The sequence below is a fragment of the Aquarana catesbeiana genome, linkage group LG03 (genome assembly GCF_042186555.1).
Source record: "Aquarana catesbeiana isolate 2022-GZ linkage group LG03, ASM4218655v1, whole genome shotgun sequence".
NCBI classification, from domain to species: Eukaryota; Metazoa; Chordata; class Amphibia; order Anura; family Ranidae; genus Aquarana; species Aquarana catesbeiana.
In genome coordinates this window covers 570,119,166-570,133,441 of record NC_133326.1, presented here as the reverse complement: position 1 = coordinate 570,133,441, position 14,276 = coordinate 570,119,166, and the positions used below count along the sequence as shown (strand labels likewise).

The 14,276-nt window shown below is 40.3% G+C and overlaps 1 protein-coding gene across 8 annotated transcripts in view; it reads right to left on the bottom strand.

Moving 5' to 3' along the window:
* Positions 1-14,276, bottom strand: part of BICD1 (BICD cargo adaptor 1) — a 423,296-nt gene that overhangs the window by 217,114 nt on the left and 191,906 nt on the right. For all 8 annotated transcript variants that reach the window (XM_073621869.1, XM_073621870.1, XM_073621868.1 and 5 more), the window contains exon 2: positions 12,635-12,847. In XM_073621869.1, the coding sequence (XP_073477970.1) occupies positions 12,635-12,847 (213 nt within the window). The remainder of the gene's footprint in view (positions 1-12,634; positions 12,848-14,276) is intronic.

Sequence of the window (14,276 nt, the reverse complement as noted above, 5' to 3'; positions counted from 1 at the left end):
ATCTCAACATACGAAACGGAACAAGGCAGGGGTGCCCACTTTCCCCGCTATTTGCTATAATGTTAGAACCATTTCTCTGTAAGATTAGAGGTAATGGGGAGATAAGGGGAATAGGCGTGGGGGGCGTGGAGCATAAGGTATCAGCCTATGCTGATGATCTGCTGTTTTACCTCTCAGCACCTCAGACTTCCCTAGTGTCACTCATGCAGGAAGTAGGTAAATATGGTAGGCTATCTAATTTTAAAATCAATTATGAAAAATCAATACTTCTTCCCAGTCATGTCCCTCAAGAGATGGCAGAGATACTGAAGAGGGAATACCCCTTTGTGTGGAAGAAAGATTCACTGTTTTACTTAGGGATTCATGTCACCTCAGATCAAAAAATGTTGTATGATCTTAATTATACTCCCCTAATAGCCGGGTTAAGGGAGGACTTAAAGAAATGGACAGGACAATATTTAACATGGTTTGGAAGAGTGAGTGCCATTAAGATGTGTATACTACCTAGAATTATTTATGTGTTACATACAGTTCCGATTAAGTTACCAGGAATCTTTTTTAAACAGATACGGAAGGCTTTTACAGCATTTGTGTGGAATAATAAAAGACCAAGGCTGACATATGACATCCTGTGTAGAAGTAAGGCTGAAGGAGGTTTGGGCCTTCCTGATATATCAACATACTATAAGGCAATGTCGCTGGTCCGTATTTTGAATTGGTGTCATGATTCCCCTAGTAAAATGTGGGTCCCATTAGAGAAAGCTATAGCGGGGAGGAACCTGGCAGGAGCTCCCTGGATTCCGAATACGGAAAGAGGACTCTCGAAATGGACATCCCCCCTGACCTGGAACGCACTGATAACATGGGATAATCTAAATAAAACAGGAGAGTACTCCCCCCGGGTGTCCCCCTTAGCTCCACTGGAGGGTTTCCCATGGTTCCCACCGGGGGAGGGAGGAGGATTCCTGGGGGCATGGGGGAGGGACGGAGATGTCACCTGTGGCAAGTTTGCCCCATGGGGGACCTTAGCAACTTATTCAGAGCTGGTTACAGCACTAGGGAATATATCTATAATAGGATGGAGATACAATCAAATGAAAAGTTTTTTCAAAAAAATGAAACCCCTTCTGAGACCATTAAATACAATAACTAGGTTTGAGAGCCGGTGTGTACACCTGGGGGAAGGCAGACATATGTTGTCCCAGATGTACAGCCTGATACTTAGTACCCAAAAGAAAACAATCCTATACTTTGTCAGGGAATGGGAAAGAGAACTAAATAAAGTACGATCAGACGAACAAATTAAAAAAATGATCCAATAAACTTATTCAACATCCATAAGCTCGTATTCTCAGGAAATGGCCTATAAATTTTTGACAAGGTGGTATAGGACACCAGCAAGATTAAATAGGATATATCCAACAGCAGATGCCCGATGCTGGAGAGGGTGCGAGCAAAGGGGTACATTTATTCACCTGTGGTGGGAATGCCCCAGGATTAAGGAATTCTGGGAAGCAGTTGCACCATGGATCAAGAGGTTAGCCCCTAGATCTATAGAGTGTACACCTTTGGACTTCTTATTTTATGGAACAACTGGCACAATCAAGGCCTATAGGAGGAGCATTACACCACATTTATTAAATGCAGCCAAAATATTAATTCCAAGATTTTGGAAGCAGATTACCTGCCCAACATTAGAGGATTGGAAGGTCAACCGGACAATGGAAGCGGAAAGATGGATTCATGTAGTTAAAGACAAAAAAGGGGAATTTGAGGACATATGGGCAGGCTGGATACAGTGTGTACAGGGGATAGATTAAGAGGGAAATATGAAACGAGAAGGTGCAGGGAGCCAGGGCCATATAAATACCTTGGATTAGTTGCATAGGGGTTTAGCCAGGGAGGAAAAGGAAGGAATTGGGTTTTTCTTATATATTTTTTTATTTTATTTATTTATTTATTTATTTTTGTTTAGACTGCTGTCTCTCCCCCCCTCCCTGTCCCTTTTACCCGTATAATGAGATACCTGATTTGGTGAAAGGGGGGAGGGAGGTGGTAAGGTGAATGTCTCTTAGTTTTCTTGTTTTTTTTTTTTTTTTTTTTCTTATTGTTGTTTAAAGTGCTGGTTTGTAAGCGCATGGTGTAGGGAACGTCACTAAGGAAGGGGATATGAAGATTGAAATACACAATCAATGGGAATTATGCTAATCACCTAGGGTTTTTTTTTTTTATTTTTTATAGATGTTATATTTAATATGGCCGTTAGTGGCCTCTTACACAATAGGGGGTAACACATGAAGGTATTTTAGGATTAATTGGATCACTTTAAATAAATTACTTAATAGAAGTGAGGAACTAGGCCATGATTGGCCAATAAATATAATTATGGGATAATTAACAATAACCACAGGGTATGTACGGGTGTGGTGGTTTTTTTTTTTTTTTTTTTTTTTTTTTTTTTTTTTTTTTTTAGAAGTGAGGAACAATTTTTTTTTTTTTTATTTTTAGGCTTGTTTAATGTGTTGGTTTGTAGGTGGTGGGGGTGTCAATGTGGAATTGGATACACAGACCGATACGCACAAATATTGGGAATCTCATCAATCACAGGATATATTTGGTTGTCGAACATATGTCGGGGGAGGGAGGGGGTTGAGACAGGCAGCGGTTTTTTCATTCCCTTTTTTTTTGGGAGGGGATAGGGTTAGTTGTAAGAGAACGATGTTACCAATTGGTCTCTTATTAATGTTTAATATGTTAATCCTGCGTAATTATTGTAAAATATGAAATTAAGGATGTTGTGAATTGTGAATTGTGAAAAGTATAACAGAAAATAAAAAAATTTTAATTATAAAAAAAAAAAAACACTGTTCAGACACAAGATACAAAGTAATATTATTACTTTTGTATGTACTCTCATTCATCTGCAAATCAAAGGGACAGGCTTTGAGGTGCAAAATGTGTTCCTATTTAACCACTCATTTACTCTTAATCTACTCTTAGACCCCTTTCACACTGGGGCGGTTTTCAGGCGGTAATGCGCTAAAAATACCGCCTGAAAACCACCCCTAAACAGCCGCCGCTGTTTGTTCAGTGTGAAAGCCTGAGGGCTTTCACACTGAAGCGGTGCGGTGGCAGGACGGTGAAAAAAGTCCTGCAAACCGCTTCTTTGGAGCGGGGAAGGAGCGGTGTATTCACCGCTCCTTCACCGCTCCTGCCCATTGAAATCAATGGGACAGCGCGGCTATACCGCGGTAATACCGCAGCTATAACCCTTTTTCGGCTGCCAGCGGGGGGTTAAAACCGCACCGCTAGCGGCCGAATACCGCTGCAAGAACGACGGTACAGCAGCGCTAAAAATAGCGCTGTTGTACCGCCGACGCCCCCACCGCCCCAGTGTGAAAGGGGCCTAATCAGCCCTAATTAACTCCTTCATTCCCTCCCCCCATCAATTGTCATTTTCCTGCTGATATTTTTTTTATCAATTTCTGCTTTTCTAACCATTAATAATTTTTTCATTTTTATTAGTTTTGTTGGTTATTTTTTTTGTATTAAATTAACAAAGAATGGCAAGGAAGCCCATATTTAATTTAAATGAATTTTGCAATACTTTTTACCAGAATCGTAATTTTAGTGTCATTTTATACAGTGTAGTGTGATTTTGATATTAATCTATACATTTCATATTATTGATATTAATTAAAGTATACACTATTATTAATATTATAGTTATAGTTACTGTAATTCAGAAAGTCAGCTAGATTTGAACTTGCAGAGCAATTCAAATCAGCAGTTGGACTTTGGATGAACTCACTACTTCATATCATGGTACATTTTTGTGACCGGAAAATACTTTACCAATTGGAAGAGTGTCCTTCACAGAAATGAATTAAAGTCCTTGTACTATGTCTGTAGTAAATAGAGATAAGGCTACCTGAAGAACTACCTGTGTCTAGCACACATGTCTGTACTTGTACTGAAACTGGCACAGAACTTTCAAGAATTTGGCAGGCCATTTTATAAGTCTGTTCTGTTAGAAAAGTGTTCTAATTGCTTTATTTAGTTTCCCCAATTGTCTTTAAATAGCGAATCGGTGCAGGGGTTCCACATGAACTTTGGATGACCTTATAGAAGACTATACACTTACCAGCCACTTTATTAGGTACACCTTGCTAGTAAAGGGTTGGGCCCCATTTTGCCTTCAGAACTTCCTTAATTCTTCGTGGCATAGATTCAACAAGGTGCTGGAAACCTTCCTCAGAGATTTTGGTCCATATTGACATGATAGCATCACGCAGTTACTGCAGATTTGTCGGCTGCACATCCGTGATGCCAATCTCCTGTTCCACCACATCTCAAAGGTGCTCCATTGGATTGAGATCTGGTGACTGTGGAGGCTATTGGAGTACAGTGAACGCATTGTCATATTCAAGAAACCAGTGGTGAGATGATTTGAGCTCTGTGACATGGTGCATGATCCTGCTGGAAGTAGCCATCAGTAGATGTGTACACTGTAGTCATAAGGGGATGGGCATGATCAGCAACAATGCTCAGGTAGGCTGTGGCATTTAAATGATGCTCAATTGGTACTAAGGCTGTTAGGGGCAACTCTTAAATAAGTTGCTTTAAGTTTATATTGCTTTGTCAAATTATTGCTTCTATAAAAATAATGACACGGAGTCAGATATGTCTGTGTCACAGTAATGAGCAAAAGGGGACCGCGCCCTTTACTTCTTTCAAAGGTCTTTTATAGCCAGTTTTACAAGCAGTGATGTTATCAGTATTTCCATACAAGGTAACAAACAGTTTCTATAAGCAGTCACGTAATGATTATTCAGCAGGTTCAAATTCCATCTAGATACAGATTGATAAATGAAAAGGCAGAAACAATTTAAGTAGAACTCTAAATCATTATTTCAACCCTATCAAGGCCAAGAAAATATGTGCCAAGAAAATATCCCTCATACTATTATACCACCAGCCTAAACTGTTGATACAAGGCAGGATGGATCCATGCTTTTATGTTGTTTATGCCAAATTCTGACCCTACCATCTGTATGCCGCAGCTGAAATGGAGACTCATCGGACCAGGCAACGTTTTTTCAATCTTCTATTGTACAATTTTGGTGAGCCTGTGCGAATTGTAGCCTCAGTTTCCTTTTTTAGTAGACAGGTGTGGCACCCGGTCAACCCCTCCGTCACTGACCGCCCCCCCCAGCCCCCCCAATTTACTCACCTGCGCCCTGTAATTCCCATGCTGGAGACGCTCTCTTCCCCTCTGTCCGTTGTCTTGGCTCTTGATTGGATAGATTGATAGCAGCGCAGCCATTGGCTCCCGCTGCTGTCAAGCAAATCCAATGACTCGGGCGCCGGGGGGCGAGGCCAAGTTCGGCATTTTGCGTCTGTGGATGCAAATGCTGGACTCGGGAGCGAGCCCACAAGGTAACCCCCCAGGAGAGCACTTTTCCTATTGGGTTATACAATGCTGGGAGGAGCTACCAGCACCTCCGGGGGACCCCAGAAGTCGAGGATCGGGCCACTCTGTGCAAAACGAACTGCACAGTGGAGGCAAATATGACATATTTGTTATTTTATATATTAAAAAAAAAACAAAGCCTTACAATCACTTTAAGTTAGTTCTTAATGACATTGGCTGTATGTTTGGGGTCATTGTCCTGCTGCAGAATACATTTGGGGCCAATCACATGCTTTCCTGATGGTATGGCATGATGGAGAAGTATCTGCCTGTATTTCTCAGCATTGAGTACATCATTGATCCTGACCAAATCTCCAACTTCATTTGCAGAAATGAAGTCTCAAACTTGCAAGGAACTTCCACCATGCTCCCTGTTGCCTGCAGACACTCATCATTGTGCCACTCTCCAGCCCTTCATGAACAAACTGCCTCCTGCTACAGCCAAATATTTTACATTTTGACTCATCTGTCCAGAGCACCTGCAGTAATTTTTCTGCACCACAGTTCCTTATCTATGGGGATAGAGAGGTGCAGTGAATGTGAGTGATATAAAGGCAAATAGACTGTGCACTTTTCAAAGTTCAGTTGATCCAGAGCTTAGTAAATGGGCAGAAGCTCTGCTGACTTCCATCATCCAATCATGTGAAAGCAAAAATGCTGTTTTTTTTATTTTTCTTGCTTGTGATTGGGTACTCTTTGCAAAGTGAAGCTTGACCACATTTACTAAGCTTTGGAGCAACTTTGCAAAGTGCACTGTCTATTTGCCTTTAGTAAATCCACCCCAATGTAAGGTGGTTTATTCCACTTAGTACACTTTTCTGCACCTTTTTCTTTTTCTTTCTTTCTTTGAAATGATGCATCAGCATGCTGCAAACAAAAGTCCGCTGCAAGAACAAATGATCAGTGTGACAAACGCAGGTCAGACCACTACCCTGTTCACCAACTTGTGACAAAAATCACTAGTCAACCTCACACCGCACTAATGTAGATATTTGTCAGCACACCAAGGATCATCAATTTCGTCCAAATGTTTTTTATTAAAGAAAGATCACATTACAAAACAGTTGGGGCGCTGATAGGGGGACCACCAATCCTCCTGTAGGGGGCTTGAACAGCAGGGGGAATTGGTGTGGTCGGGCGGAGGGGCAATTACAGAAGGATGACCTGTGCGGCTCTCTGCTGCAGCTGAAAGCCGGTTCCTCCCCTCCCACCGGCTTTTAGCTGCTGCAGGGAGAGACACATACACAGGGTATTGTTCCTGTAACTGCTTCCCTAGCACCGACCCCCTACCTGTTCTGCCTGCTTCTGAACCCCCCCCCCGTGTGCCCCCCCGGAGCTGCAGGCTTCCCTGTCCTGTAAAAAATTTAACAAATTGTAAAAAAAAGTAATAATTAAACATTGTAATAAATAATCTTTAAAAGAATTTGTAAAATAAAATCATTTTAACATTTAAAGGCTAACTCACACAGGTTCTCAGTTATGTTTGTCTGCTATTTTTAGTGAAAATATTGTCTAGCTGTATTCGGGGGGGGGGGGGGTCCTGCCAGGTAGGCTGTACAGGGCTTCATGATTTCTAGCGAAACATTGTAGTGCAACGTTTTGGAGCCACGCAGGACCCCTTTCTCAGACCTTGCACTGTGACGCTGATACACAACAATGACACTCTCAGCCTCATCTTGCACAAAGATTTTCCAGCTTTCAGGATCGCATTCTAGGTGCCAACAGACTGAGAGGAATTATCACTGGGTTTAATTGACTAAGCAATTAACTATTTAACTGCCACCAACTACTTTTTATCGAGAAGTAGTTAACGTTCACAAGATTTCCAAATCTTTTTTATTATTACTTTAGAATAAACGTCTGTAACACACACTGTCACCACAAGTATATTCAGAGATTTACACTACAGTGGTGCTCTTTAAGAGACAGGGAATCTTTAAGTTTTGCGTTAGTATACTTAATAATGAAAAGGTCAAAAAAAAAGGCGCAAATAAAATATTTACAGAAAAAGGTGTTAAAAGAAGCCAAGAGACAATAATGCAACAGAGAAAAAAAACTGAGGGTGAGAATATTTAACAATGTCCTGGTTCAACAGACTTCCATCAATAAGCAAGGTGATATAGTTGCTGTCATACGACTTGACAGGTGTTCCCTGGTTTGATGTTAAAATGAGAGCTGTCAACTGCAAGAGCAGCCCCCTTTTCTTGCCGGTGAGGGGGGTGTTGACAGAAATGATCTGACTAATTAAGCGGCTGAGGAGTGGTCCTGGGATGTCACTGTGTTTACGCCTGTACCATGGCCATTCTCTACAGTTTTATACCAATATTAATCTCAAATATGTACAGGTTGCATTCTGGAAACTGGTAGATTATTGTCCAGAATTTCATGTCCAGAGATACTAATCATGGGGTCTCTTGGATAGGCCTGTCACCCAGGAAGTAGGAGACTGCTATCTCACCTTTTGTACACTATAGCTTAGTCATGTATGACCTTGATTTGTTTGGTATGATATTCTGCATTCAAATATATACTTAATAGTAATCAGTCTTGGTCCTGTCTGATTTTAGGAATCGTGTGTAGATTTTTTGAAATTGTGAGTGAGGCAGAGGTCTCTGAAAGGTCGCTGCAGGCTTGACTGGCTACAGGATACCCTTTAGCCCTAGGGAGAAAAGTTTAGGGCATACTGTGTATTCCTAATGGGCTTGATTGCCCTACAAACCATGTCTGACAGAACTGAAGTGACTGTTTTACGATAGGTCAATCCCAATTCCCCCAGAGGGAAGTGATAATGTTTATGGTTAGCAAACACTGCCAGATCCCCTGCCAGAACCTCAATTAGATATTGACAGCTCTGGTAAATGCCTGTGTACCAGTATCTGCTGTCCCTAAGTTGAGATAACAGACTCTTTGAAATTCCAGACACATGCAGAAATGTGACTTAAGTTAAAAGGCTATGGACTTAAAAGCTATGCACTCCTAAGAATTCTCTGCTGCAACATGGCCACCAGAAATGGCTTTTCCTGTGCCCAGTACGTGATATCATTACAATCAGTAACAGGGGAGTGCCCACTTTGAGAACCCCAAACTTAAAAAAGGCCCTATCAAATTAAAAACAAAACAAAAGCCTACCTTTTTTTAAGGGAAGCCTTGCAGTTAGAAGAGAAGAAAAAAGTGGTTCAACCTAAGATAAAGGGCTTATCAACATAAAACCAATATATACAGGGAAGGTAAGGACAGCTGCTAAAAGTGACGGCTGACCTCAAATCAACCACACAGAAAAAAAAGTATAAAAATGCCCGCAATAACAGCAACAACAAAAAGGAAGCATTAATTTCATTCCTAAAATATAGCTTATTTGAATGGCTGAGCGGTGTTAATTTTGTTCCAGGAATGGGAGAGAAGGTCCCCATTCAGTATACACAGCACTGTATACTATATGTATCTGATGCTATATACAGTTTATAGAGTGCTCATAGTGGGCATATTTGTTAGTGAAAGTAATAGATAGTTTTGGATCAGCTTGGTCCAGACAAACTATTTTTAAATGACAGAAAGCTGGATTCTGCAGCAGAACGTGGCCCCAAAGGTACAGACATTCAAACTGTAACATGGATGGTCAACTGAATGATATCTACCACTTTTCATGGAGTTGATGAAAGCAAAAAAAGTCAAATAAAACAATTACAAAATGTATTTTTGTCTGCTTATGATTAGTCCTAGACTAACACCCGAACGTTTATCAGTTTGTAATGGATGTGATTAAGGTGTCACATAAAGTACCAGGTAAAATGCTAAAATGCCTATTTTCAAATGTAATATTATGTCATTGCTTAGCTTGTTAATCTTAACTTTAACTCAGATGGCTGCTAGCTCTTCCCCCCCATCTTGAAGCTGAACCGCAAAGAATTATAAAAAGATTGTGCTTTTCTCCGAGAACTGCATACCAGACAAGACATGACGTCAACATCCATCCTCTTGGAAAGGAAGTTACCAAGATACCCCCAAAATAGCTATGATCAATTGCTAAATTTGCTGAAGCTGCTAAAAACTCAGACAATGTCACAATAAAGTGTTCTGCAAGTGCCTTGTTTTTGTCTGACAAAAATGTATAAAACTGTGAAAGAGGAAATAAAGACTTTAGAAGATTTTTATTCTGAACTGAGAGTCAGAGCTTGATTACTTCATTGCATGCATGCTTTCACATTTAATTTGATAAGAGGTAGATATAATAATATCAGACTTTTGTTCTTAATCCAAAACAAGTTCAGTGGGAGCCAAACGTCATGTACAATAGTGTTATTATTTCTGCTATTACACATGGCAATTTCCGACTTTCAATGGTTGTTAAAGAGGAACTGCAGTCTGCTCACATAATTTATAATAAAAACATCTTTGTCATTCTGAAGCTTCCCTCCAACCACTTTGCATATTATTTTATATATACTGTGATTCTGTACTTGCCAAATATGCTGCCACACAATTTATTTTAGTTTTAGCGTAAAGAAGGGTTAAAATCATATCAGATTATTTTTTACTGCTTGTGTCCCACTGGGGAGATTTTTCTTCAGTCCCTCTCCTGAAGACACAGCAAACAATTAGGGGAAAGCTCTTCATAAAATGGATTTCCCATCTTAGAGAGCAGTCATGGAATCACATGTTACAATAAGAGGATTTTTCCCCATCGCTTACTCTGGTGACAACTCAATATTTTGAACAAATATTTTGAACAAATAGAGGGGTACACTTTCCCAGCAGGGACACAGCAATACAAATGTGACAATGATACTCTTATCTACAATATCCATAACTAAAAGAAACTTTTCATACACTTTAACCTTAAGTGGGCCTGCTGTCTGTTGCCGCCACTGATTATAGATAAACTGTATATGGTTCACCAACAGCAGAGAAAGTTGAATGGCTGAAGGGAAATTTTCACAGACAGAGGGGAAGTCACCTGTGATGTCATAAAGGAATAGTTCATGAATGAACCAGGTGAAGGTGACAGGACCCAGGGCTCAGTGTCACTGACTGCACGTACACAATCCCAGCATTTGCCAACATAAGTGCATTGCTGTCATTCTGAAGCTTAACAACGGATTTAACCATTACAAAGAATGAGTTAGACTCTGTCTGACCCTGTGGTGACTTTGTGCCCACTATCTCCCTGCACCTCTGCACTTCCCTTCAATAACAGAGGAGACCTGTACAGCTATGCTCCTGTCAGATATGAAAAAAATAATACAAATGTGTATTTCTTTAAAAAGAATTAAATATATATTTACATATTGCCAACATAAGTACCTGAATCTTTCTTGAGATCAGCTTCTCAATTTCACCAGCACAGCACCACTAAGACGGGAAGAGGAAGGTATGGGCCCTTATCTCTAATCCTCCCTTCAGTGGAGATCACGTGACCAATTACCCAGGTTTTGTGGTTATGTGAGCAGCGCTGGGAGGAACCAGGAGCTGCATCTTATCCAGGAAAGGTAATTATTTCATTTCTTCTGCTACTAATTTAATATCTATTATAGCAACACTGCTAAGCATATGAATATATCTGAACTTTATGTACTTGTTTATATATCATTTCTACATCATTAAATGTATTTATTATTACATAATTAAATGTATTTTGTAAAGTGCAAGCAAAGTATGTACTAGACTGGGGGGGGGGCACAAGGATTTAATCAGTTGTGCTGCAGTGCTCATGTGCTAACAATGGACATGCTGATAGCAGGAGAAAGCGGAGTGGTGGAGAGATGCCTTAATCATTCAGCTTCACTGTCCAATCACAGGCTGTGGGAGGAACAAGTCATATAATGCCCCGTACACACGGTCGGATTTTCCGACGGAAAATGTGTGATAGGACCTTGTTGTTGGAAATTCCGACCATGTGTAGGTTCTCCATCACACATTTTCCATCGGATTTTCCGACACACAAAGTTTGAGAGCAGGATATAAAATTTTCAGACAACTAAATCCGTTGTCGGAAATTCCGATCGTGTGTACACAAATCCGATGGACAAAGTGCCACGCATGCTCAGAATAAATAAAGAGATGAAAGCTATTGGCCACTGCCCCTTTTATAGTCCCGACGTACGTGTTTTACGTCACCGTGTTCAGAACGATCGGATTTTCCGACAACTTTGTGTGACCGTGTGTATGCAAGACAAGTTTGAGCCAACATCCGTCTGAAAAAATCCTAGGATTTTGTTGTCGGAATGTCCAAACAAAGTCTGACCGTGTGTACGGGGCATTAGTGTTACTGAACATCAGCAGAGAAAAATGAAGTCTCCTTCCATATCAGATTGGACGGTGCTGTGTGGCAGACAGCTATATAAATCTCAGAATTGGATAGACAGAAGTACAAATCCTTTTGGCATATGCAAAGCTTTGTGATTCGTATTTCACCTGTGTATTTAGCTGTTTGCCCAAAGTTCAGTTTTAAAGCAATAATGCTGATTGCACTGTACGCTAGCTTAGCATATGATGTGTAGTCAAAATATGGCCTAGAAAATGAGTATGAACTAGTGTGAAAATCACATTACAAGTTGTTTTTGGCCACTTTTAAATCAGTTAGAATAAATTTGCGAGGAACTCAATAAATCTCCAGTATTCCACTTTAAGCAATGGAATAATACAATGTGTGTAATTATTGAAGTTCTGAGACACAGATATCCTGCACCACTTAGGACTTTTTAAAAGTATTGATTTGCAGCACATTAGGACGGTATGACATTTGAATTACCAGGTCGTGGTCTTGTGCCAGTACTTCTGTTTATCTGATATTATCTTCTACTTTGTAGAAACTTATAAATGAATTACAAACTGCTGGTCAGTCCACACTGTCTGGGCATGAAGATGACCCAGCTTTTTTTGACTGATTGCAGTGTGGACACTGGGATGATTGAAATGAACTTTTGGGAAGTGTCTGTGTTTCTTGAGCTAACTAATCAAATTTTGTTTATTGGTTTTGTAGCGCAGATTTGAAAATGAGGGTATAAAAGACATAACTCAATGTTGCTCTTTATTTATCAATACAACAAATATTTTGGATCTTTTCAATAAAAGCAATGTAGGTACCTGGATCTGACCTGGTATCAGCTTTTTTGCAGGCCTTGTATGGTAGTACATGTACAGTACAAAGAGTAAAGGAATTACCTCTTTTAAGTCTTGGACCAGAGCAGTAAGACGCTCGTTTTCGCCCTGGACATTGCCGATGATCGCTTTACTCTGCCGCACATCAATCTGCATCTCCAATATCCTGCCCAGGTAATATTCTTCTTTGGTCGCTGACTCCTGTAATAGGGTCTCCTCTCGGGTCTCTCCATCTTCAGCAACTTTGCGGTGGACGGTGAAGGACTGTCCAAAGGCCTGAGAAGAGAACAGACAACTGATTATCAGAATTTATTTTTAAGTACAAATGTTTCAGTTTGCTTGTACCTCAACCTGATTAAAATGCATCTTGAGAAAAAAATTATAATGTCAGAACTGAAATAATATATTGTATCTCTTAAAATATTATGTCCATGTTATGTCTATGCAATGTAAGGCTGGTGTGTCATTAGAAAAGTCTTCACCTAAGCCTTCACCTAACAAACTACCTTGAGCACATGTTGGGGTGGCATACGCTGGTTTTGTTTTGATAAAGTGGGTTTCTTTGATTATGTGGGACAGTCTAGCTCAGCCTCATCTGAACATCTTTTTTCTGTCCCTTCACAGGTAATCTATGAATCTGAATATGAATATGTTGCTGCTTTTCACACCTCAAACTGAAACTGACTGATTACTATCACAGTGCCCTATAGTAAACTATGCTGCTGCTTTCACCTCTGTAGCTCTGTCCATATTAATGTATTGTTTATTTTGTTTTTTATTGTTTTACCTAAATTATGTGCTGATCTTTATCTTTACAACTCTGTTGTCTTGCTCCTCTTGTGTTCTATTTTTATGGCGTGAAAGTTTGCTCAGATAGCCATGTGTCTTTTAAGAAATCCTGGTTGATTAATTGGCAAATACCACCCCCACCCATCACAGTATAAAGTTAGACCACCTTTACAAGTGAGGCACATACAGGAGGGGGCACATACTGGAATGGCATTTCTTTCAATAGCGTGGGTTTCTTTGATTAAGTGGGCACTTCCACTCTGCACTTCAGCAATTGCACAAAGGGAAAATCCACAGCAAACTACTTTGCAAAACACAAAAAACGAAGTGCAGATGACCTTGTTTCCCCATTCAGCTCATTCATATCTTATCCAGTCGTTTTCTCAATCCTTCCACTATGTAAAATGTGCTCTCTACCTCTCCTTCTCACAGTCGTGTCCTCTCTTCTTAAACGCTCTTTCCTTCTCCCCTCTTCTCCACCCCACAGCCTCTCTATCTATCTATCTATCTATCTATCTATCTATCTATCTATCTATCTATCTATCTATCTATCTATCTATCTATCTATCTTACCTTCACTTCTGTCCTCCCCTTATTACTCCACCCATAAACTCCTGCTAATTCTAAACTCACAAACTAATAAAACCCCCAAGATGCTGGGGCATATCCCTTCATATAAATAATACTCCCATATTACATCCCTCATAATTCTGCTTCTCCTAACTTCTGGGGATATATCCCCAAACCTTGAGCCTCCATCATTTAATTGTGGTCAACACACACATCACCCCATGCCCTCTGGCAGTAGCTGTCACAGGTTTTCCTCTTCTTATGAAAACCAGCCTCTCCTTCTCATGCGCCCTTTGGAATACTCACCACTAACTCCTCTAATCTACTTCCTGTTACTGAAACCTGG